Source organism: Aedes aegypti, chromosome 3 (assembly GCF_002204515.2).
Source record: "Aedes aegypti strain LVP_AGWG chromosome 3, AaegL5.0 Primary Assembly, whole genome shotgun sequence".
Lineage (NCBI taxonomy): Eukaryota > Metazoa > Arthropoda > Insecta > Diptera > Culicidae > Aedes > Aedes aegypti.
Genome location: NC_035109.1, coordinates 309790683 through 309814357, shown reverse-complemented (window position 1 = coordinate 309814357; position 23675 = coordinate 309790683). Strand labels below are relative to the sequence as shown.

The 23675-nt window shown below is 36.1% G+C and overlaps 1 protein-coding gene across 32 annotated transcripts in view; it reads left to right on the top strand.

Annotated features, from left to right (window-relative positions):
- Window positions 1-23675, top strand: part of LOC5573475 (patronin) — a 345347-nt gene that overhangs the window by 214973 nt on the left and 106699 nt on the right. For 31 of the 32 annotated variants that reach the window (XM_021854726.1, XM_021854719.1, XM_021854721.1 and 28 more), the window contains 2 exons: window positions 15117-15179; window positions 16107-16601. In XM_021854726.1, the coding sequence (XP_021710418.1) occupies window positions 15117-15179; window positions 16107-16601 (558 nt within the window). The remainder of the gene's footprint in view (window positions 1-15116; window positions 15180-16106; window positions 16602-23675) is intronic. The other variant, XM_021854707.1, reaches the window with a different exon arrangement.

Here is a 23675-nt window from a genome sequence, read left to right as displayed (position 1 = left end):
TAATTTTCATTGGAAACAGTAAAACGATGCGTTTTTCAATGCTTTATATTCAATCAGTTGAAAGGTACTCACGTGACATTACTTGCATTTTGTGCATGAATTGATTTTCATTCAATTTTTGTCACTTTTGATGAAATAGCGTTTTTCAACAGCCTACTTGATAGCAAGACAGAGTTTGCCGGGACCACTTGTATTCTTATAAGTCAAAAAATCCTGCGAACTTGCAAACAAAAAAGAAAATATAAAAATCTCAACCGTTTTCGATAGCTAGTAACATTTGCCTGTTTTCGATTTCTAGCATTAGCATTAGCATTAAGCAATCCGCACAAATTCGTAGGTGGTACAGTCCTAGACCGTTGTATGAGGGTTGCCTCCTTCCCGTTCGTTACCAAAGTCAAAGATTTGGGACCAACCCTTGACTTTTAGACAAGATTGACGCATCCTTCAACAGTCGAGAGCTGTCCTGGCCACATCCTTGCGAATGCTGAGGAATGGGAAGGAATTATTAATAAAACACCTACTTAAGAAAGGTGCAGAGAACTTTACGACCTTTCATAGGTGCTACGGGATATTGTGGAATGTTATTGGGATCAAAAAGGGAAATACGTTTGGTAGACGTTCTGGCACATATAGCTTATAATTGGGGATTGGTTCATATTGGAACAAACTCACCGAATTCTGCATTTGAAACCTCTGTGCCATTCACCGTTCAATCGACCATCCAAATAAAACATGTCTATATACGGGTTTGTGCAAACAATTCTCATGGTATGGATCACATACGAAAAAGTTTAAATTTCGCGAACAATGAACAATGTTTATTTTTTACAAACACCTTCATTTTTTTAGCTCTTGAATGCAATCAAGATTGAGAATATTTCAACAAAAAATGTTGATTCGAGCTTTTTACACCTCATTCGATATTGGGATGAGTGTTGAGTCTATCAATAATTGTGCTTATTATTCGAGTCTAATTCGGTGACAATAAGCCGACTGTAACCCATTTGACTATCATTCCTTGTCTCGTGTCACGTAGACTGAAATCAATTTGTTGGGATTTATCCGCCTTTTTCACAAGATAGTATAGTAACCCCTAATTTTTGGTGTAATGCGTACCGTGCCTAGGAATGAATTTTTAGGGGGGTCTGAATAAAACCTAACCGTTAATGGAGCTTGTGGAGTATCAGGGCGCCCTCCACAGTATTGTGCCCATTATGTGCTACCCGGAGCATTGGTGCAGGATGACCTTGTGTTTCTCCGAGATAATCGGCTGTCCTTCTTTAGTCTCCATCCTGAGGCTTAATAAGGGTGGGATTATTATTATGTTGTCATTTAATTTAAATTATCACCTATATGGATGCGCATTATGCGTTTTACATAGTGTATTCAGTGCTATTTCGCCTTTGGCGACTTTCAACAGATACCGATCTGGTTTTTTTCGTTGCTAGTCTTTTTCTTGCTTAGATTGTAAAAAGCTTATTCCTGCCATGTTTGGGTAGTGGCTACGGTTAGGATAGCTCAGATCAATCGTCAGCATAAAAGAACAGCAACGATCAATCTTTGCAGACTCATGCAAAATGGTACAGCCCAAGTGGCGCTAGTTCACGAACCTTATTTTCGTAAGGGAAACTTCTATCTAGGTAACCTTGTAGAGCCAGTTTTCGCTGCTTTCAGTAAAAATGAAATGGCAAACTCGCGTGTCACGCCTCGTGCATGCGTGCTCGTAAATAGCGCTATCGTTCCTACACTCATTTCTGAATTAGCTACCAGAGATGTATATGCTGTCACAAACGATGTTTCTGTTGGTGACCTCAATAGGAAATACGTCTATTGTTCTGTATACTTACCACATGATGAACCATCCCCAACGGATGATTTCAAACTAGTTGTCGTACCCGGCGTAGCAAAAGGCCTTCTGCTGAATGTGGGCAGTAATGTCCAATGCTCATCACAACATCTGGGGCAACTCAGATATCAATTTGTGAGGCTCCAGTCTGATGGAATGCTTAAGTAGTACAGATCTTGGATTACTTAACATTGGCATTTGCCCAACCTTCATGGTATCTGCTAGAGAAGGAGTGTTAGACATAACGCTCTGCTTGAATAGAAACAGTCATGAGTTGACGAATTGGCTTTGACGAATCATTATCTGATCATCGCTACATCTTCTTTGAACATTCAAATATAACTGCACATACATTGCGTTTTAGGAATCCTCGGTCAACAAACTGTGAACTCTATATTGAATTGGTTGCGACCAAATTCTCCGTCCATTAAAAATCCAAGTGATTTGGATGATGCCGTTGATACTACAACATCCTACATTATAGAAGCTTTTGAAGAAGCATGTTCTCTGCGGTCTGCTCCAGAAGGGATTTGCCATCGTAGTAGTTTTACTACCGTGTATATTCCCAGAGCTTGGCGTGATATTACTATGAAGTTTATCCCAAAAAAAGGACGTGCGTCGTATAAAGAAGCGAAGAGTTTTAGACAGATTAAGTCTGACCTCTTTTCTTCTGAAATGTCTGGAACGCATTATCGATCATCACATTTGTGATGTTTATTTGGCAAACATGCCACTTCATATGAATCAACATGCTTACCAATCTGGGAAGTCCACTGTGATTCTTCTACACAAAGTTGTATACGATATCGAAAAAGCATTCGCTCAGCAGCAATCTTGATTGCGTGTTTTCTTGGATATTGAGGGTGCCTTTGATAACGTGTCTTTCGATTGGAAGCCGCACGAAACCATGGACTACCTACAATGATTACCAATTGGTTTCATCAAATGCTCAAAAACCGAAATCTCTTCTCGACATTGCGTCAAGCAGGATCTTCTCTATGTGATCTTATCTTGTGAAGTGATGTCATTGTGTTTCTGTACAACTTTGTTGTTTAATCATTCAGTATGCACATTTGTCCATGGATTCCTCTTTTTAGGTTTATATTAGGTTTTGAGATGCGTTCGATGATGTGTAATTTGTACTCACTGCATAATTTTTATCTACACCAGACGAACTTATATCTCTCAATTAATAACTGTGGAAGTGATCATAAGAATACCACGCTGAAAAACAGACTCTATCCCATTTGGAACGTAACGCCAAAAAAGAAAATATCAATATAAACTGCACATTTAAACCATTTAAAATTGATTGGACCAAGTGTTTTTGTTGATTTCTGGAAAACGTATACGAAGTATACTCCAAGCATTCGGAATACAAACTATTCGCTGTTGGAGCTTGGAACTATTGGAGCTTAATTAGGTCATAAGACATTTGGTTCAATCAAAATTGATGGAGTCCATGACTTATCTTTACAAGGCCCTTGTATCATCTAGTCTGGTCTGTTTGAACACCCACCATCTGATCTCTGGTTTGCTGGGAAATCATTTAAAGCCTTGCGCCTTAATTTCAATAATTGGTCAGTAACATATGATTGGCGGTTATGGATACGTAACCATTTGTTTAATCGTATTCAACATTCCAATCACTGCTGACTTTTTTTACAATTCCTCCGAAAATTGCACATTCCAGTATAAAGAAGCTATTTCGCCCATTCTTTGTGATTATTTTCTTGTTCACTGTTAAATAAAAGTCGTTTGTCGCGTTTAAAGCTTTCTGAGTTGATTTTCACCGCACTCAAGCTTATGTACAACAAATTTGGGTTTTCATTGGTTACTAAGCACACGAAGCGATCACTCTATGGTTTACAATTTGGAGCTCTCATGCTTACTTCTATTCGCTGTCCAGATTGTACCCAGTATATGTTTACTTTATTGATCACCGTTTTACTACTCGCATCACACATGATGCAATAAACTATAGGATGCTTTTAATGCTTCCTTTTCCTTTTCTTGGAGGCTCGCCTCGCCGTTTCTCGTTTTCACTCTCCTAATATGAAGTTGTCTAGCAGAGCTAGAGGGCGACCGACCCAAAGACCGTTTGGAGGCCCATACTGTTGCATATGTACAAGTTCGTAGCTCGTAGTACATTTCTTAAAGATGGATCGTGTCGTGCGAATGGGCGGGTAGCTGTATGTAATAAGGTCTTAGCATAAAAATGGTAAATGATCGCGGAAATGTGCATCGCGTCTGTCAGATAACTTGATTCTGGACCGACCTCAATTACATACTAATTTTGGCTTCATCTTAAATCTCAATTTACAACGATTACACGTTACTTAGGCTGGTCAGCTCGTGGTAGTCATTAATCTAGTAAACCACGTCTTCACCCTCTTAAAAAGAGAGAAAAGCAAGAAACTCTACATGCATTCATAGGCGTGTGTAGTATAGACTGTTATTGTAACAAATGGTCTCTAAGCCCAGTATCGTTCTATATTTAAACGCCAGGTTGTGAACTAAATTTCATGGTAATCAATTCAATTTCAATTCTGGCTACGTCTATGACCCCTAATTGCTAAATGCTCGTTTGACACGTCTAACATCCACCGAGCCCCATAATGTCCAGTTGGTACATAATGTACGATCGCAACACCCCGAGCCCACAGCACAAACCCCAACAACATCCAGTCAAGTAGTGGACAGAAGAACCGCTGACTGCGCTAGGCACTACAGTAAGAGGCTAGGCCATGTCTCTGCACTATGCCATAACTCATGGGCCAGGCCATCATCAATCGCTGCTAACCGCTTGCGCGCACGGAAGTGCATGCCTTCTCGGCAGCCGCTCGAAAGGTGCGAAAGGTGGTGCACGGGGTGACTGTGCTGTGCTGTGGTGGCGCTTACTAACTATGCTCTGCTGACCGAATGCGCGCACTTCGTATGTGTAGTGCAGGGGTGCTTCGGCGTCTCTGCTGACGGAGCAGTAGGATTGCAATAACACGGCGTGATTTAAACATGTTATTTAGGTTATTAGGCCAAATGTTTATTAGATAACTAGTGGTCCCGGCAAACTTCGTCTTGCCATCAAGTAGGCTGTTGGAAAACGTCAAGAAATCCCCCATACAAAATGAAACCATAGTCTTCTCCCGTTTTCCCGATTATTCTGGAGACTTTCCCGAACTTTTTCCTCGCACGAACACGTCGCATGCCTTGTGGAATGCAACAGTGAAAAACTTGCGTCAAACCGTTGACCCGTTCTCAAGCCATTTCGTGACATACAAACACCACTCCATTTTTATTTATATAGATTTAAGGTTCGAGTTGATTCGTTTCTAGTGTTGTTGATTGATTAACTTTCTTTCCGGTCATTAGTAGCTGTCCTTACCTCAGGAGCTGAACTTTCTTACCTGAATGCCATTCGTTGAAAAAAATACTGAGGGTTAACCGTTTCCATAAAGTATACTATTCAAATTTGCATACCCTGCTAAACTGAATTGTATTTATTACTATAGATTTGTAATTTTAAAAATCTATGCCCATTTGGGCGATTCAAAATTCAAAAAAGTTTCCAAATCAAATGTCCTATACCTTGTTTACCACTTTTATGAAAAAATAGCGTTCTGTAAAATTTTCAACTTGTTCGATGGTTATTTCAAGATGGCACACACCCAGTACGTTTATATGAAAATTACTATGGATAAATTTTGAACAATATTGCATATACGTTAGTACTGTAATGTAAGAACAAAATTGTCATCCACTAGGGAAAACTGATGCTTCAATCTATAATAAAGGAGAGGAGAGTGCTAAGGAGAGCAACTCAATACGATGAATGAGAGAAAATATATTTACCATTTTTTTTTGTTATTATTCAGTCCTATAAGTAAGCTTAGCCCTGCAAACAAAACTACCTGAAAAGAAATCTGTTTCTCCAGCAACTTTTTTTATTAATATTTGAAGAATGATTTTTCACTATGCGATAAAAAGTTTGCACTTACATTACTGTAATGCAACAGTACTAACGTGATCGAAATAATTTCATTATTTTTACATAGTAATATCCATATAAACCTAAATTTTCTTTGGGTTACTTTTAAATCACCACCGAAATTGCTGAATATTTCACAGAATCCTATTTTTATTGTAAGGACTGTTAGGAAGATATGGAAGGTGGTATTTCCAAACTTTTTTGAATTTCGAACTACCCTAATGCCCATAGTAGCCAAGGAAATTTCCATAACCAAAACATCCCAGACCCAGACACGTTTTTTTTACTAATTTGTTTATTTGAAGCTCAATTCCATTAAAGGCTTTGCGTAATATGGGATGGAGCTAAGGTACTCCTGAAAACTTGAGGCAAGTGGTCACAATTTTTAAAGGAAGGACATGGTGGAGATTGGGATAAGGGTTCTCTGCTGCTCATCCGGGGAGGTACATCGTGGAAGCATCTTATCATGCTTCAATTTCTCGCTCATTATTCGTCTACCGGATGGCCAGGATTCTCAATCCAACACAAAGAGACAACACATAGAAAGTAAAAACTGGAGAAGAGAACATAAAATAATTGATCGTTTATACAAGACAAGCTAAGGAAATCGTAAAATGTGGGTTGTCTACACAAGGGTTTTTAAAAGTTGCGCTCTGGAGGCGTTCACTTTCGGGCTACGTGATCGATGTTATCATTTACTGAAACCACACCTACCATATATATTGCTCACCACGAGGTTAACCCTGTGCAATTGTGCATCTAGCTATTAATGGTTGGATATAAGTCTCAACATCGAATGAAATCTCGTCTTACGTCCAAATCACCGTCCCAGTTGGCCATTTAGATAATTGCTTTATTAACCGTGAAGAGAAATTTGATGTACTAAATACAAGAATCATCGTGTAAAATTCTTCTTTCATAAATGTCACCTTCCTCAGAGCCCACCTTTGCGAGAGAGTCCACCTTCTCATTGCCATAAATAAAGCAATGTGAGGGGATCCATACAAAGGTTGGAATCTTTCGACCAGAGCGCTCAGCTACTCTCTTATTTTAGTAAGAAAATAAGATCTCGCGTTTAGTATCATACAGGCGTATCTGCATTGATCGATTTCTCTTCGTCGATTCGATTTTCTCTTTAGGTTAGTACGTAAAAATCAAACCATTTTCATCACATTTTGCGATGCACTATGAAGAAGGGCTGTTATTGCTTTCCACTCAATCGAAAAAAGCAGTTGAAAATAATCACCCGGCAGAGTAATTAGCTAAAGAGAAAATCGATGAAGAGAAATCGATCATTGCAGTTACGCCCTTATGATACTGAACCCGAGAGATGCATGCTTCACAGGTCTCATCGATCGAAATGCCTCAATAGAACTAAGACTATCAGAGAAGATGAAGAAGTGGTCTGCGGGCATGTTGGAGATCATCCCCTAAGCGAAGTTGATTGCTGCGCTTCAGCAACATAAACCGTGCAAGGTTCCTAAAGTTTTCGGAAGACGGAAGAGTTTTCAAACCCAGACACCTACATCGTGGCTTTGCTTTGTAGCAGCGGTCGTTACCACTAGGCTAACGAAGCCCCTGGTGAGATTACCGGGTTCTTATTTTGGCTTCTGGAACTATATTTGAATTTTCGTGCTTATTACGATTGGTGATTATAAAGATTGACTTCAACCTGATTGCTAAAATTTTGATGATTTTTGCCTGATTCCGTTGGTAGAGATCGAAGCGTGCCGTGCTTCAAATCGGACGCGAAAATGGTTTTACAGTCTTCAAAGCGAAAAATACAATTTCTAGCCGTTTTTAATATCTAGTAATATAAGAATACAATTTTATTTTTATAAATGTAATTGTGAAAAGTAAGAAAAGAAAAAGTGATTTGGTTAACTTGTGTCCTCGGTACTGTGAAACAGTTGGTTTTTGGTCGCCCCAAGCTCAACGAACCATCCGGAAGTTACAGGGAACACATAATTTGAATAAATCAATCCGGTGAGTTTGTTCCAGTATGATAATTTTCCTTTTGTATGCCTTCCGGACCGTATTTTTTTTCGCGCCGTGGAATTTCTGTTCGTTTCTTGGGCGGAAAATGTGTTCAGATTGCGCGTTCTGTTGGGGCGGTAGCTAACAAACGGTTCTTCTTCTTCTTTCTGGCGTTACGTCCCAACTGGGACAAAGCCTGCTTCTCAGATTAGTGTTCTTATGAGCACTTCCACAGTTATTAACTGAGAGCTTTCTTTGCTGATTGACCATTTTTGCATGTGTATATCGTGTGGCAGGTACGAAGATACTCTATGCCCTGGGAATCGAGAAAATTTCATTTACGAAAAGATCCTCGACCAGCGGGATTCGAACCCACGACCCTCAGCATGGTCATGCTGAATAGCTGCGCATTTACCGCTACGGCTATCTGGGCCCCCCTGTGGGTGCTTGTTAACCGTTCGATGACCCTGGAGGGATCGATTCTGGTTTTCGTAGAATTTTGAGCAGAAAAACAGACTGTGTTATCCTCGGGTGTTTAGTTTAAACGCGCTTTCTTTCTTGTTTCGTCTATCCAAAAATACCGTACCGCCGTTTTTTCTGATGGGCGGTTTTAAGGCTAAGTAGCCGGCCATTTGTTTTGGCAGCCATGTTGACATTGCAACGACGCACAGAGGAGCACCTAGAACAAATTCGTGGCCATAATTTCGATTTTGAAAAAATGAAATTTTTGACCCCTCTATATTTTTTAAACATAGCTAATAGTATGCCGCATGTTGTGGCTATATTGAAAAGACATCGAATAACTTTGAAAAAATGTTAAAAAAGTTCAAAAGAGCAGGTTTTTTAATGGTGTTTTCATTTTTTTATATTATATAATCAGAATTATTGTTTCCATGTGAACTTTCTTTCCAAAATAAACATATATTTTGTACTGAACTTTTTGTTTATGAATATAAGAATTTGTTTATTTTGAAGACAATTTTGCACAACAAAGTTTTAGTCATTTTTCGTAAACTTCAGTATTGAAAAAGTTACCTTATACGGCAATATCCGGCAAAGTTTCAACCACAGTGTTAAACTTACATATGTTATCTATCAGTTACAGCATAAAACTCTTCCGCATATTTCCGCACTTGAAATTTGAAGCCTTTCGAAAATATCAGTTTTTATCATTTTTTCCTAATATTTTTAGCCCGATTTTCAGTAACCTTCTATATCTAATCATTTAAGGTCCATGTTCTTAATGCTTTTGTTCAATGTGATGTTCGGGAAAATAATAATTTAAACATTTTTCTCTTATTCGCATAACTGACTTAAGTAAAATTGTAAATTTCATAAATAACTTTATCACAGTTTTTACACATGACATCGCCAGATTTTGCAAATTTTTAAAATAAACAGAAATGCTTTACTTGTTTTAATTATGAATCGTGGTTTACGGCCAACCAGCCGAGTGGAAGTTTAACAACTACCGAAAAGCTAAACATTACATATAATTTGCAATTGGATTAGATGGACAAATTGATGTGAAGATTTGCGAAAAAGTTACACGTCTTCTCAGTGAGAATCGAACTCACGACTCCCCGATCTCTAGTTGGGGCGCGTTAACCACTACGCCATGAGAGGACTCATGAACGCAGAAGTTAACCTGAATTCGATTTCAGCTCAATAATCACGTGGTCCTCTTTCGCAAAGTGCACCTCTTTCGGAAGAATTAGATGCCCATCCAAACACAACGCTTTCTATATATATCCAATGCCTAGCCCGAGAGAGCGCTCTCGGGCTAGGCATTGGATATATATAGAAAGCGTTGTGTTTGGATGGGCATCTAATTCTTCCGAAAGAGGTGCACTTTGCGAAAGAGGACCACGTGATTATTGAGCTGAAATCGAATTCAGGTTAACTTCTGCGTTCATGAGTCCTCTCATGGCGTAGTGGTTAACGCGCCCCAACTAGAGATCGGGGAGTCGTGAGTTCGATTCTCACTGAGAAGACGTGTAACTTTTTCGCAAATCTTCACATCAATTTGTCCATCTAATCCAATTGCAAATTATATGTAATGTTTAGCTTTTCGGTAGAAATGCTTTGTAAAAGACACAATGGTGCCATGGTTTGAATCTCATTGTCTTTTGAACTTCTTCTTCTTCGTTTTCTTCTTCTTGAAATTACGTCCCTACTGGGATAAACGATTATTATTAACTGAGAGCTTTCTTTGCCAAAGTTGCCATTTTCGCATTCGTATATCGTTTGGCAGGTATGAAAAGATTCTGGACCAACCGGAATTCGAACTCAGACATCTTCAACATAGCTTTGCTCTGAAGCCGCACACTATAACCACTCGGCTAAGGAAGATCTATAAAACTATGTAATTTAAATATGAGAGAGTTTGAAGTAACATCACATTAATAGGTTTTCAGAAATATCGTGATTTCGGTAAACCTCACTGACTCATGTACAGAAATTTTCTAACAATTGTAGTTTTAGTGCTAAAAATAATCTCTAAAATAAAAACTGGAGGGATTCCATTTTGGGATGAAATTTATCACTTGTCAATGCGATTATTGTGAGTTTTTGAAATTACTCTTCGCACTGAACTCCGGCTCCCTTAATACGAATGTGCTCTTCAAATTTGAAAAAGAAAACTATTTTTCTGGAAATAATGAAAAAAATCAAGAATTTCGCGGAAAACTTGAGGCGTATTTAAAAAGGAGTTTCCTGATGTCTAAAAGATACTGAATTATTTCAACAAAATGAGCTCATTGGTACGAGTTTTGTTGGTGAATTCTGGTTTGGATTTGTAAACTTTCAGGATGTTTTAGAATGTTTGTTAATATCGTACTGTACATGATTCTTGAATTTTACATTATTTTCATAAAAATAAACATTAATCAACGCAAAAAAAAAATCTTCACAACATTCGATCCAACAATAGTAAACAACGTTCGTTCACGCCATTGTTTGAAAAAAAAAAATCGACTGTATTATACGCATAAATGTCCATTTCATCGAGATTTATGGTCCCAAATTTCAGAAATGACGGGTATCTAAAGGATTCTCAATGGAATTGAAAGTTGTGTGTGAAAATTGGATAAATTTTCGCATAATTATGAAGGAATTCTTATGAAAATTCGTCTATTTTTTCATTAAAATTTAATTTTGTTGATGTGATTCATATTAACAAAATATCGAGAGTCAAAATAAACCGTTCGTGATATCTTGAAATCAGATCTTTTGTACAAATGAGGCATACATTTTTTTTTTCAAAAGGCATGGAGAAAGCGTTTCAGATAAAACATACCAGTCAATTTTATTATTCCATTAAAAGGAAATTTGATTCTATGATATTGCATTGTATTCTTTTGGAAGAAAAATAATTCTGAACAAGAAAACTTCATGATGTGTGGATTATTGTCCATAAACGATTCGAAATAAATCCTAACTATGTTACAACAGTTGTTTAGTCCATATTAAAGTATGAGCAGATCATTTAGGGGAAAAAATAATTTTGGCCATGATTTAGCCAAAATACTCTTGTGTGCGACGTGTACATTTTTTTACTTGCAATTTCAATGACGGCCTACTTTGCCTTAAATGGTTGTGCTTTATAATCCGATGACTCTGGAGGGATCGGTTTTGATTTTTACTGGCTATTGAGTAAAAAATATTACTGCACAATCGACAAGCATTACGCCAAATACTATTTGTACAATAAACAAACTATTGTTTTCTCTTTTGATTGCCGGCATCCGTAAGATTAAATTGAAAACATTTAAACAACAAATGCTCACGGTCTATCGCCAGTTTTCTAGGCGAATCCTGACCATATACCTCACCCAACGTCCAACTCCGTAGCAATTATGAGGGTATCGCTGAGTTGGTGGCCTTTCATTAAATAAGTGCTACATCAACATTTTCCTTCCCCTATCCCAAGTGTTCCTTCAGTGTTCCTGAAAGCAGTCAGGATAAGATTATTAAACAGAAGCATGAATGTTGCTAGTATCCAAGCTACGAAGTATACCGTATCTACGCTATTGATATTTTTGCATGATTTCTGAGATTCCAGCAGCTCGTAAGAAATATTCCATGGATATTTTTGTAGAAATCTCATGGGAAAAGCATTATTAGAAAAGTTGCTGAAATAAAGTGAACGTTGTTATTAAGTGACTAACTAGTAACTAGTTATCTGAAGAATGCTTGAAGGAAAAATTATTCGCAAAATATTTGAGCATGTGGAGGAAAAGCAAGAGGAGTTTCCGACGGAATCCCCGAGTAAGGAAATATAGCCTCAAGAACTTTTTGTAGACTTTTCCATAAAATTTGCTGTATACTTTGAGCAATCCATTTGCGAACTTTAGGAGGAATCGTTATATTGAATCAAAAAATAAGTTCATAAGAAATACCTGAAGAATTCTTGAGACAACCATCAAAAAGTTCTGCAGAATACCTAAAATAAATTTGCCAATATCGTTGTTGATATATCTCCAAAAAAAAAAACCGGCAATGTTTTCATCTGTAAAAATGTACTGACTTTGCGGATTCATTTGTTTTAGCGGTTCTCGAGAAAATATCTCCAGAAGGGCTGCCGGTCCCTAGGGCATAACATTTCCGGATAATTTCCACGCACTTATCTCTGCACGAAATTCATGATTTTTATTGTTCTCATTGGAAGCTGTTTTCAACAATTTGTTATTAGGACAAAGTAATATCCTTGGAGTAAATTCTGAAAGCATATTTGTGAACCTTTCTGAAGTTAATGCTGCAGATGTTATGGGAAGAGTTCAGGAAGCTATATCCGGATGTTTTTTTGTGGAATCTAAAAATATACGAGAAATTATATGAAGATATTCTGCCAATATCATTGAATGTATTTCTTTATCGTTTTTGTATATCTGCATGGAGTGTTGAAGAACATCCAAACTAGTAGTCAAAAAGTTTTAAGAATTTTTCTGGTGATTCCTCCAGTAATTTCTTTAAATTTTAATTTTTCCTCCTGAAATCCCTTCAGCAACGATTTAATTACCGAACTCCAACTATATCTCAAGAGTTGCCTATTCTATTTAAATTCTTCCCAGGAAATGTTTCAGCAGTCCAACGCTGATACTTCCAAAAGCTTCCAAAAAGATCGCTCTAAAAAATGACGGAATTTGTTCAAGTAATGCTTCCAGGAATTTCCTACAAATATTTATCCAGTTATTCTTCCAACGAATTCTCCGATTTTTACAATAGTTGTATGTTTTAAGAATTCTGCCAGGAAAACATACAACAGTTTATTCAACATTTTTTGAAGATATTCGTTTATCATGTTTCTAGGAAATCCTGCACACACTTAAGAGAAGTTGTACAAAATTGACTACAATTCACACAAGATGGAGCTCTTCTCCAATAACATATGACCTTGGAAAGGCTGAATTTTTGTTACTTTATTTAGGAGAGCAAGTTTTCGTATGCTGATTTTTCCTGTCATTCTTCAAGCCATTCGCGGAGATTAATCCTGGAAATCCTCTGTGAATTTTTCACCGGTGCCTAATGTAATTATTTGAGGAATTTCTTCAAAAGATCTTTCTGAAATGCTTACACAATTTTCTCTAGGATTTCTTATAAAATTTGTCCATGTTATCCCTCATGAACTTTCTCAAGAAATCTTCTAGAGATTTCCACAACATTTCATTCAACGATTACTGCAATACACTTTTCAAATTTCTTGAGTTATTTTTGAAGTAAAATACCTATTGATACTTCAAAAAGAGCATTCAGGGTTCCCTTCAAAAAGTACTACAGCAATTATTTCAGAAATTCATCCTATTTTTCAATATAATATTCTCCAGGTCTTCATCTGGAGTTATTGCTTCCTATAGTGTTCCGTTTGTGTTTTTTTTTTTCTTCACAATTTACCTTGATAATCCAACAAAACTTCCTCAAAGATACTGAAATACTTTCAAGTAGGTTTTCTACTCCAGAAGTTCTTCAAGCATTTTTCATCAGTGTTTTATCAAAGATTATAGATACTTTATTTATTTATTAAAATTTTTTTAAGCTAGAAAAATCAGGGTTTTTTTTCATAATATTCGAAGGAATGCTTTTAAAATAATGTATTGTTCTTCCTTGGAAAAATTCTAGAATAATATTCTTCGAAAAAAAGTCGAGAAAAATCTGTTTCTGTTTGAACTAAAAAACATAAACCATTGAATCAATTATCAACCAACACGCAGCAACATATTGTCATCTCCCATTCTGGTTGCAACCATTTTATTCCTCAATAACAGTTTATCACCACATAAACAGAATATGACAATGATTGCTCATCGCGTGCGCAGCGATTTTCTAGGCTTCGCATTGCAATTTTCGAGATGTTTATTCGTGTTTGTATTTCCACATTATCGAACAGCATTCATAAAACAAAATTTGGTTGTGTGTTTAAAATAACTGATAATTCGCGAGTTGAAAATGTTGCAAACTTGTTGCCCCCTGTGATTATCATGACAATTTTGCTTCTGATTGTATCCCAATCCGCAAAAGTTGAGACAAACGATTGTGAGCGAGCTTTTTTGTTTTTCGTCTGTTTTGATGACAATTTGAATCACTGACATAAACCGTAGCATAAATTTTCGTGGGATGCTATGGATAAATTAATGAATAAATCTTAGGATGCATTCCTCCAAAAATCACCAAGGAATTCCAAGAGAAATAGAAAAACTCTTGAACAAAAATCTTTAAATCTTGGAAAAATTCTAGAAAAATCAATTGCAGTACAATTTTATGGACGATCTTCTACCTTTACCAAAGATTGATGAACTTTACTGAAGCCTGAAAATATTGAAACCAGAAAAGCAAAAGTCAATTATTTTTTTCTAATGTGTTAGTTTTGGAAATAAAATACCAGTTTATTAGTATTAACTGCTGCGACGAGCACGACCTGCAACCCCCTGTCCGCGTCGTGAAGAAGTGAAGCGCGAAAAGAAATTTTACAGAAATTGTTTCAGTAATAAGCACGGTCAGTTACGACGGGAAACGGGTTGGCGCGATCGGCTCGCTAGTCATTTGCTGCTCCAGTCCGATGGCTAAAGCTACTTTTTTGCGGTAGCCTTCGCTCTTGCTCGTTGGATTTTGGAGCAGGAACAAAAAAAAGTATTCTGTCTCGAGCATTAAACAAGAAACACTGTGCCAAGTTAGAATTCAAAGTTCATGGTATCTAGCCAACATTCCAACCCATCAACAAAGCCATGAAGCTCTTCAGTCTGGACGCACTCGATCACGTGCTCAATCGTTGCATTTTCTTTGTTTTTAAAACTCTTGTTGTGATGCTTTTAGGCGATAGTATTCCAGCAGGTCGGCCCAGCAATTGGGAGGAAAACCGGAAGCAAAGCTTTTCAGGTGAGTAATCGTTTTGGCGTTGTTTTGTTTGGCCATTATCTTCTGGTGTGGATTTCCATTCTCTTCTGTGGTGCAGCTCTTCTATTAGCTTCTATTCTCTTTTCGGTTTGAGCTTCCAAATTCGCATGCACACTTTTGCTTTGGCTTTGGCCGATAACCGTTTTTCTTGGATAACTGGATCCATACCTGTTCTGGCGTATGGATGTATGAATGGATCAATAGGGTGGGGCTTGTTTCCAAAAATCTTTAGTAGTTAAATTTAACACACGTCCTAGTAACATTTATTTTTTTTTTTTCAAAAATTTTACATTTAACAGCATTGACTGAAACGGCCGCTATAAAAAGCATAGATAGCGCCACCGTAGTCTTGTGTGTTTGAAATGCTGTCACAATTACTTCCATTGCACCAAAAACTTGCATTTTTCTAAAAAAAACTAAAACAAATACTTTAAAAAACCTGTAAATTTTATAAGTTCACACTTTTTATCAATTTTGAACATGGTATGGTACTTATCTTGCATCCCAAAACATTTGGAATAATTTTTAAATTTGATAGAAGTTTTGCTTCAGAACGAATTAGTTAACGTAACAAAAATATCACTTTTAAATGGCCAAACTTTATTTGAAAAAGTAAAATTTGGACTAAAAAGTTCATTTGTCAATATTTACGCAGTAATGTTTATTTTTAATCAAAATTTTTGGTCGTCCTATCAATTTATTGTATTCATTGGAATCACAAATGATTTGTTGAAAAACTTTATTTAGAACGTTACAAACAAAGGGTGCTCATCTTGGTGCACCAACACCTACTGTGGGACCGATGATCATTTTACACTTTGTAAATTTAAAACAAAAGATTTTTGTTAACCAGCCTCACCCTAGCGGATCAATTTCATTAAACTTGCATTTTTTCACCTACCCTCCTAGGTCGCCGATCGCGACGCAACTCGCTCAGCGAAGACTCTCAGCTGACGATCGAGAACTTTGGTGGTTCGCAAGACCAGCTCAACACGATCGGACGGTTCGATCGGGAGCGCAAGACCTCCAGCGCCAGTCTCACCTCAGTGGAACCCGTTACGCCGGCGCGGTCATCCATAGCCGATGCACGCGGCTCGATCCAGTTCGGGTACGATACGGATTCCTCCGGTAACGAAAAGCAAGACCGGGACACCGAGAAGCCAACTCCGGCCCTGCGGCGGCACAACAGCACCAATCTACATTCCAGCAGCGTCGAGCGCGACATCATCGATGGTGATATGAGCGCTACTCATGGCTTCGGCGGCGGAAGTGGTCCGGCGGGTCCCGTCAGTGTGGCCGATGTGGAAACGACACCACGCAGGAAAACGTCGTTTGCGACGCTGCCGAACAACACCACAACGTGGCAGCAGCAGGCCATCAGCGTGCAGAAGATGGAAGATGTTGGTAAGTAGAACCGGCAAAATATTATGCCGCTGCAACACACTGGTTCAGAACTGACAATACCTGCGTTATTTCGGTTATGGATGTCTGAACGTGATTTCAAAAGGGTGGTTTCTTCTGAATAGTTGGGGCTATCCCATAAACTTTGTTTTGATAAATATATTAGTGATACATCCTTCTAGCTGTTCAGTGTGAAACCCATGTTTTCAATATTTACTTAAATCGGGTAGCTGTCTTCAGCAATGTTGTAGATAATGATGATGGGATTTTTTTGGATTTTTTTTCTCTTCAGACACTAATTTAGTAAATTCACGAGCTACAAAGCATTTTGAATAAAATACTTCTAAAACCAGTATTCTTAGGATTACTTTTTATTAAATGATTTTACCAAAGAGGTTTAAAAAGGAAGTTATTTATAACCAAAAAACCGTCGTTTCTCTCGAAAACACATTTTTTCTATCTCATTTTCTTTTGTAGTTGTTAACAATTTTAGTTAAAAAAAAACAAGCATTTGTTTTCAATTATCATGAAAAGCGACAGAGAACGGCAAACCAAACAAAGTTCATATGAAAGTTATTGCGTTTGGCTAACATCTAGCTCTGCATCATTTTGTTCCTTTGTGTTTCAATGCTATTTAGGAACTATTCGCTGAGTGATGCTGCGGTTGTTAAGGAAAAATCCTGTTATTTTTCCGGGGATTCATCCTTAAATATCTGCAAGGATTCTTTCATGAACACCTCTAGGGTTTCTAGCAGCCTTCAGAGATTCTTTCAGGAAATTTTTAAAAATATATTTATGACTGCTCCATATAAGCATTTGGCTAGCACGCATTTCCTCAGGGATTCCTTCAATAATCACCTGGACTTTTCTCCTACGAATCCTTCATTTAATCTTCTTGGAGTTTCTCTAGAGATTTTTCTAGGAATTCGTAAATATATTCTTGTAGCCATTTCTCTAAGGAAGAAATTCTTCGAGAGATTTTATCCAAGAAACTCACAGCTAAAAATATGTTGTAAATTTCAATATATTTTCATGCACATATTTGGAGCATCAAAATAAACTGAAATGTCAACGACAAACCGTTTATTTTTTAATCGAATGCACTTTGAATTTACACTATCATGTAACATTCAAACATCTTTAGTTGAAAATTAAACGCGATGCTGTAACAATAGATGAATTTAATTTACTTTTACTGTAAGGTACCGTGGGGCAAGTGGGTAATGGATTTCGCATAGTTGGGATTCTTCAAATTGTAGAGACCTTAAATTAAAAAAACGGAGGTCGTGTATATTTTTTAGCTTGACTCCCACCAAATATAAGCAGTATACTGAAATTGATTTTTATGTAAAATTGAAGAAAAAAGTACAGAAAAAGTTTTTGAAAAATGTCTCCTTACTTTTCACTTGCCCCACAGGTGAAAAATGTATCGTTTTGATCAACAAATTCAAAAACTAAAAGTTACATTCACGATTTCTATTGCCTTTAACATTTGTTAAGGCGTTCCAATAAACAAAAACATAAGTAACATGTAAACAAAGACATTTTTATTCTTGTTACTTGAATTTTCTTCTGTTCAGTTATGTTTGTTGAAATGATTCGACAACATTATAACTGCAACATTTCCCATGGGCCAGCAATTGCATTTCTGCTCTGTAGAATGTCCAGCGCTCATTATTTGTTTTTAAGAAAATCGGATATGACGTCGGATAACTCTTCAAGAGAAATCAAACGGAGTCCTTCAATAAAGTACTTAGAAACTTTTTTATTTGGATACACCTATACCACATTGTTTATGTTTTGAACTAGCTTTACACAGACATTCCACAAGATTTCCGTGCGTTTTCTTATATTGGAACTTTTCAGTCAACATCTTCCTTTTAATCGGCTGTAACATAATTAATAAACATATTAATATCGTAATATTTGGCATTTTTTTTAGTGTTGTTCCATGATTTGGCCATGATAATAGCATTTAACGCTTTGAGTATAGTGTTGAATTATCAGCACGTTCTGTTGTTCTATGATAATTGCGAACCTTTTAAACTTAAAGAGAAAACTCAAATCCAATGGCTAATGAGGAACTTTTCACTTGCCCCACGTGATTAGAAAATTGACAGTCGGAGGGAATTATGGTCGGGAAAATCGCCGCCCAAGTATCGATGAGACTCAATTTATAAATAGCTGAATGCAACGGGAAAGCAAAAACGAGCGATTGTTTGCAATGGAACTTTCCGGTAAAAAGAAGATATTGTATCGCAATAAGAGTATTTAATCGATTTTCGATGAATTACACCCACACGGGAAATTTGTTTTTTTCAGGATGCCATTATGTTTTTCGGTTTACAGTGTGACAACTTTAAGCTATAGGACTTTGTTTCAGTGCTTTGTATTTTTCTCAACAAACATTTATCAGCACTTTTAAATTATTTTCAAAACTCGAAAGTTCACCACACTTTATTGATTTTCAATCAAAGTATACTATGCAATAGAGTCCTAAAGCTCTGTCCCAATTTTGGTATAAAACGCTCAAGCTTAGGCCAGAAACTCATTTCTACTCAATTTGTTAATGCTTATTGTTGGTTTACGTCCAAAAAGCATTTTTTCTTCTGACTTTTGAGATTTTGTCACATCTCTTGGTGTGAACTCAAATTGTGGGTGTATTTTGTTTTCCGTATCCCTCCCGAAATGTCAACTAGGAACAACCCCAGTGTTAAAAAGTTGAGCCCCCTGCGTTTTTGTCAACTATAGTGAACTTATAAGTGAATGTCAAACATGATCAAAAGTGTCAAGATTCAAAGTCCATTATTTAATTTAAATTTTAAATGTGATACAGTCTTTATTTAAACAGGAAAAAATGCCAAAGTAGTTGCCTGAATATGCTGTTTTTCGCTATTATCCCCTCTACCGGCAGCTCCATTTTTTACCGCTAAAAATATATTCTTAATAATAAATCTATTGAATAATAATAAATCTATTGATCATGTTTTATGTAACACCCTTCTCCTTCCACCTATTTTTTTGTTATTACAAAATAAACCTTTGAATAGTTCGACACTTAAAGTGTCGACTTACTATAAGTTCACGTTGCCTTCGAAGACTGATGGATGATTTTTTTTTACTGAGGTTGCATGAATCGCATCACTTACCAAGGTGAATCCTGGTCATGTAGCTTGTAACCCTCCCCACTAACATACTCCTTCCCGTGACAACCATGGAGATGCAGAGGTGATCTTGGTCTTTAGTAACAATGGATGTCACACCCATTACCCTTCCTTTCCCCGATGACCGTAAGGAAGTGGCCGGCGCCGTTATTGACTTCATAATGTTTGGAGTTCTCGAAAGTGTACATTGAAGATGGAAAGCTACTCCCAAGCTACATCTGTTGGTTCCTTGTGCAACTTCGATTATTCAGTACAGTCGTCAATGCTTATGCTTATAATTTGTTAACTGAAAAAAAATCGGACGAACTGAATGTGAAATCCAATGATTTATTTTAAATTTTGAATAAAACAATAAAATTTAAATAAGTTGTAGAAATACTTTTCTTTTCTCAGTGCACACAATTCAATAACTACGTTGAATGGTCTAGCTTAGTATGCGCCAGTTGTTTCAAAGGCTTGAATAAAGTTAGATTTTGTAACGAGGTGATTAAAATAATGGCACAGCACACGTAAAATCCGAAAAAAATATATTCGTGGGACAACTGTTAAAATGCACCGAATTTCCCGGTGAAATAAGCATTTTCTTTTTCGAAAAATTACAGTACAATTTGTGGAAAAGCACCGAAACGTCCTGTAAAAACGACAAAAATAAACAACAAAATCACAAAAAAAATCTGTGAAAACTCACCGAACCTGTCGGTAATTTTTACAGATGATCATTTTCATTCTTTACAGATCGTTTGGTGAACTGAAAAATCACAGAACGGTTTACAGAAAAATCTGCTGTTGAGAATTCGGTGGAATTTCACACAATTCTGTGATTTATTCTAAGTGTGCATGATTGAAATTTTCAAAGGTAGCAGCAATATTACGCAGCTTAACAAAGATAACATTTTTGCGTGTCTCAAAGATCAAATCATGTGCCTAGTAAATTTGGGATTTGTGAATTTCAAGCTGATTTCTAAAATGTTCCAGCACATTACAATTTTGAGCTACCGGTACTCAAAGTAGTATAAAATGGGGTTTTCATAATGTTGAAAGTTAAACTATGATTGGTATATAGTGCTTTAACCCACCAATAATCATCAGAATAAGATTATGTAGGATTCAATTTAATTTGAATGCACGAATAAATGTTGAATAAATCGAGTTTTTCAACATGCCGCCATCGTCAAAATTATTCGTTCCTATTATATGACAAGATACCATACTTTTCTAATACATCAACAAATAACTTTTGAGCTTTGAAAGTATTATGAAATTTGTTGAAAAGTATTCTCTAACGCATTAACTTTGAATTCTGTAGTAAACTTAGCAAATAAATCTTCATATAACCTGGTTTTTGCATGTTAGTTGACTGTGTCGTTAAACAATGCATTTCAACACTCAATATCTTAAAAACTAGAAAATATTTTTGAAAACGGCCATGGTTTCAGTAACTCTAATTTAAGTAAAAAGCAGTATTATGATGCTTGAAACAAAGAAAATATTCAGCAGTGTAATTGATAAATGTATACACTAGTAAAATGAATACTTTTTAATGGAACTTCAAAAAAAAAAAAAAAATATGTCCTTTGCAGAGTTGGTAGCAGGTCTCTTTTAAGATACTTGGTGTCTATTTCAATGCAAGCCTTGAAAAAGTTTTTATCTTTGAAGGAAGATCTCTAAAGTCTTTGTTTTGAACAAAATGGTCTCTAAAGTCACTATATTCATTATATTGCAGTTAATCCTGGTGCAAAATTATACACAGTAACATTCAGAGACTATAATGCGACTGTTCAACAGGCTCATCTCGATTTTTTTATCTCAGATCTCTCGAGGAAGAGCTTCAAGAAATATCCCAGTAATTTCAAGAGATTTGATCTGGAATACTTTGAAAGATGTTCTATAGATTTTTTATAGAGTTCTCTTTACCATTTATCCCAGAAATTCGTCCAGTGACTTTTCAAAGGATGTTTAGAGGAATTTCTCCAGATTGTGCTTCCGTAATTTTAACAATTGATCTAGGAAATCTTCTAAAACTTCCTCAAGTGCACAGGAGTTCTTTTAGAGATCCTTGTTCATTAAGAGTTATGTACTTTAAACCTTACACAAACTTCATCAGAGTTTACTTTAGGTTTTCTTCTAAAATATTATTCATCCAGATTTTTATCAAAGATTTGTTTAATAATTTCAGAAAAATTTTCATGAAATTTTGTTTTTTTTTGTTTAAAAATGCCTGAAAAAATATTCGAAGACTTACTTGGGAAATATCTCAAAGAATTACTGGAGTAATTCCTTAAAAAGACTTAGAAGGAATCTCTAGAGTACATCCAGAAAGTACCCACAGAGAAATTTCAAGTTGAAATGTTAAAGATATCCTGAAAAAAAAAAACAATATTGTAGGAGATTCCAACAAAGACCCAAAGGTGCTTTCTGGAGAAGATACTGCTTTTAGATGTTCTAAACGGGTATTTTTGAGAGTGCTCAAAAGGAAACGATGGAAGAATCATTGCATAAAAGTCTGGAGGACCTAAGACTTTGTTGGAGAATCTTTGGAAGAATTCCTAAATACATCTCTAAGGTGTTTCCCTCGAAAAATCCCTATTGTATTGAGGTTTCTAACATGAAATTGTAGGGGGAATTCCTTGGGAAATAATCACTAAAGAACTAAAGAAATCTTTGGTTTTTGTTCAAGTTTTTTAAAGCCATTTAAGACCTACTGTTAGAAATGAATTCAAATTCATTTGAAATTAATAATTCGATAATCATAGTTATTTAAGAGTTTTTCTTGAGCCTGGAATTATTTTTTAATGCCTGGAAATAACCTGGAAATATCAGGGAATTTAATTTCAGTAAACGAGTAGACACTCTGACGTAGGATCGATAAAGTAAGTTCGTATACTTTTTTTACTTGAGTATATATGAATAAGTTTTCGAGAATTTATGATTTTTCTGAATACACTCTAAAGTGTTTTAACTCAAATTGAAATACAATATACATTAACTGCTTTTTTGCTGTAGCACATAGTAGCCTAGATTACTTTGATCTATTCTACCCGCCAGGAGCACCACTGTTGCCTGCCGAGCAGTTGGTTAAGAATGATACCGTGACCTGCTCTAATTCCGTGTGTTGCCTAATACCGTGTATTTGGGAATTATGTGGATTTCTAGCACATTACCGTCAAACGGGGCTTCTTTTGACATTATTTCAACATTCTTTAACTTTGAGGATTTGTAACTCTTAGAATTATGGATAGATGTTGATAATTTTTGCCTATTTTTATGTTGTATATGTACGTAACAAATGTGCAAAATATGAGGCAAATCCATCAAGAAATAACAAAAATGCTTGAATAGCGAAAAAAGTGTGTCCTTCAAGACAAAAAAGGGGCTACTTTGGACATTTTCACAATTTGCTAATGAAATGATTTTTCCTTATAACTTTCAAACTGATTCAATAAATTGTCGTCCACTGTGATGTTATGGAACGTTTTTCATTGATAAACTTAATGTAGAAAATTGCAAAGCTAGAATCAATTACACATATATAAAAATTTTTAACGAAACATGCCATTCACTATTTTCAGTTTGCAGTATGAAACTTAAATTTTCATCTTCCTGTTAAATTTAACTATCAGTTACGAATGCTCGATTTTCAAGTTGACATAAACGAACGACGTAACTACTAGGTACTGCGATGATAAATGAATTATGTACAAAAACTCTTTTTTTTTCTATTCTCACTGTTATATGAACGATATGTTGAAGAATCACATTAATACCGGTAACTAATTAAATACCAGTAAGTAATTTTCATTAAAAACGCAATCTATGAAGTAAAGTTTAGCAAGATTGTAAAGAAGTAAGTTTGCTTTTGTAATATGCTTTTAGCTTCTTAGCAGTTTAGAGCTGGCTTAAGAGTAGTTTAATG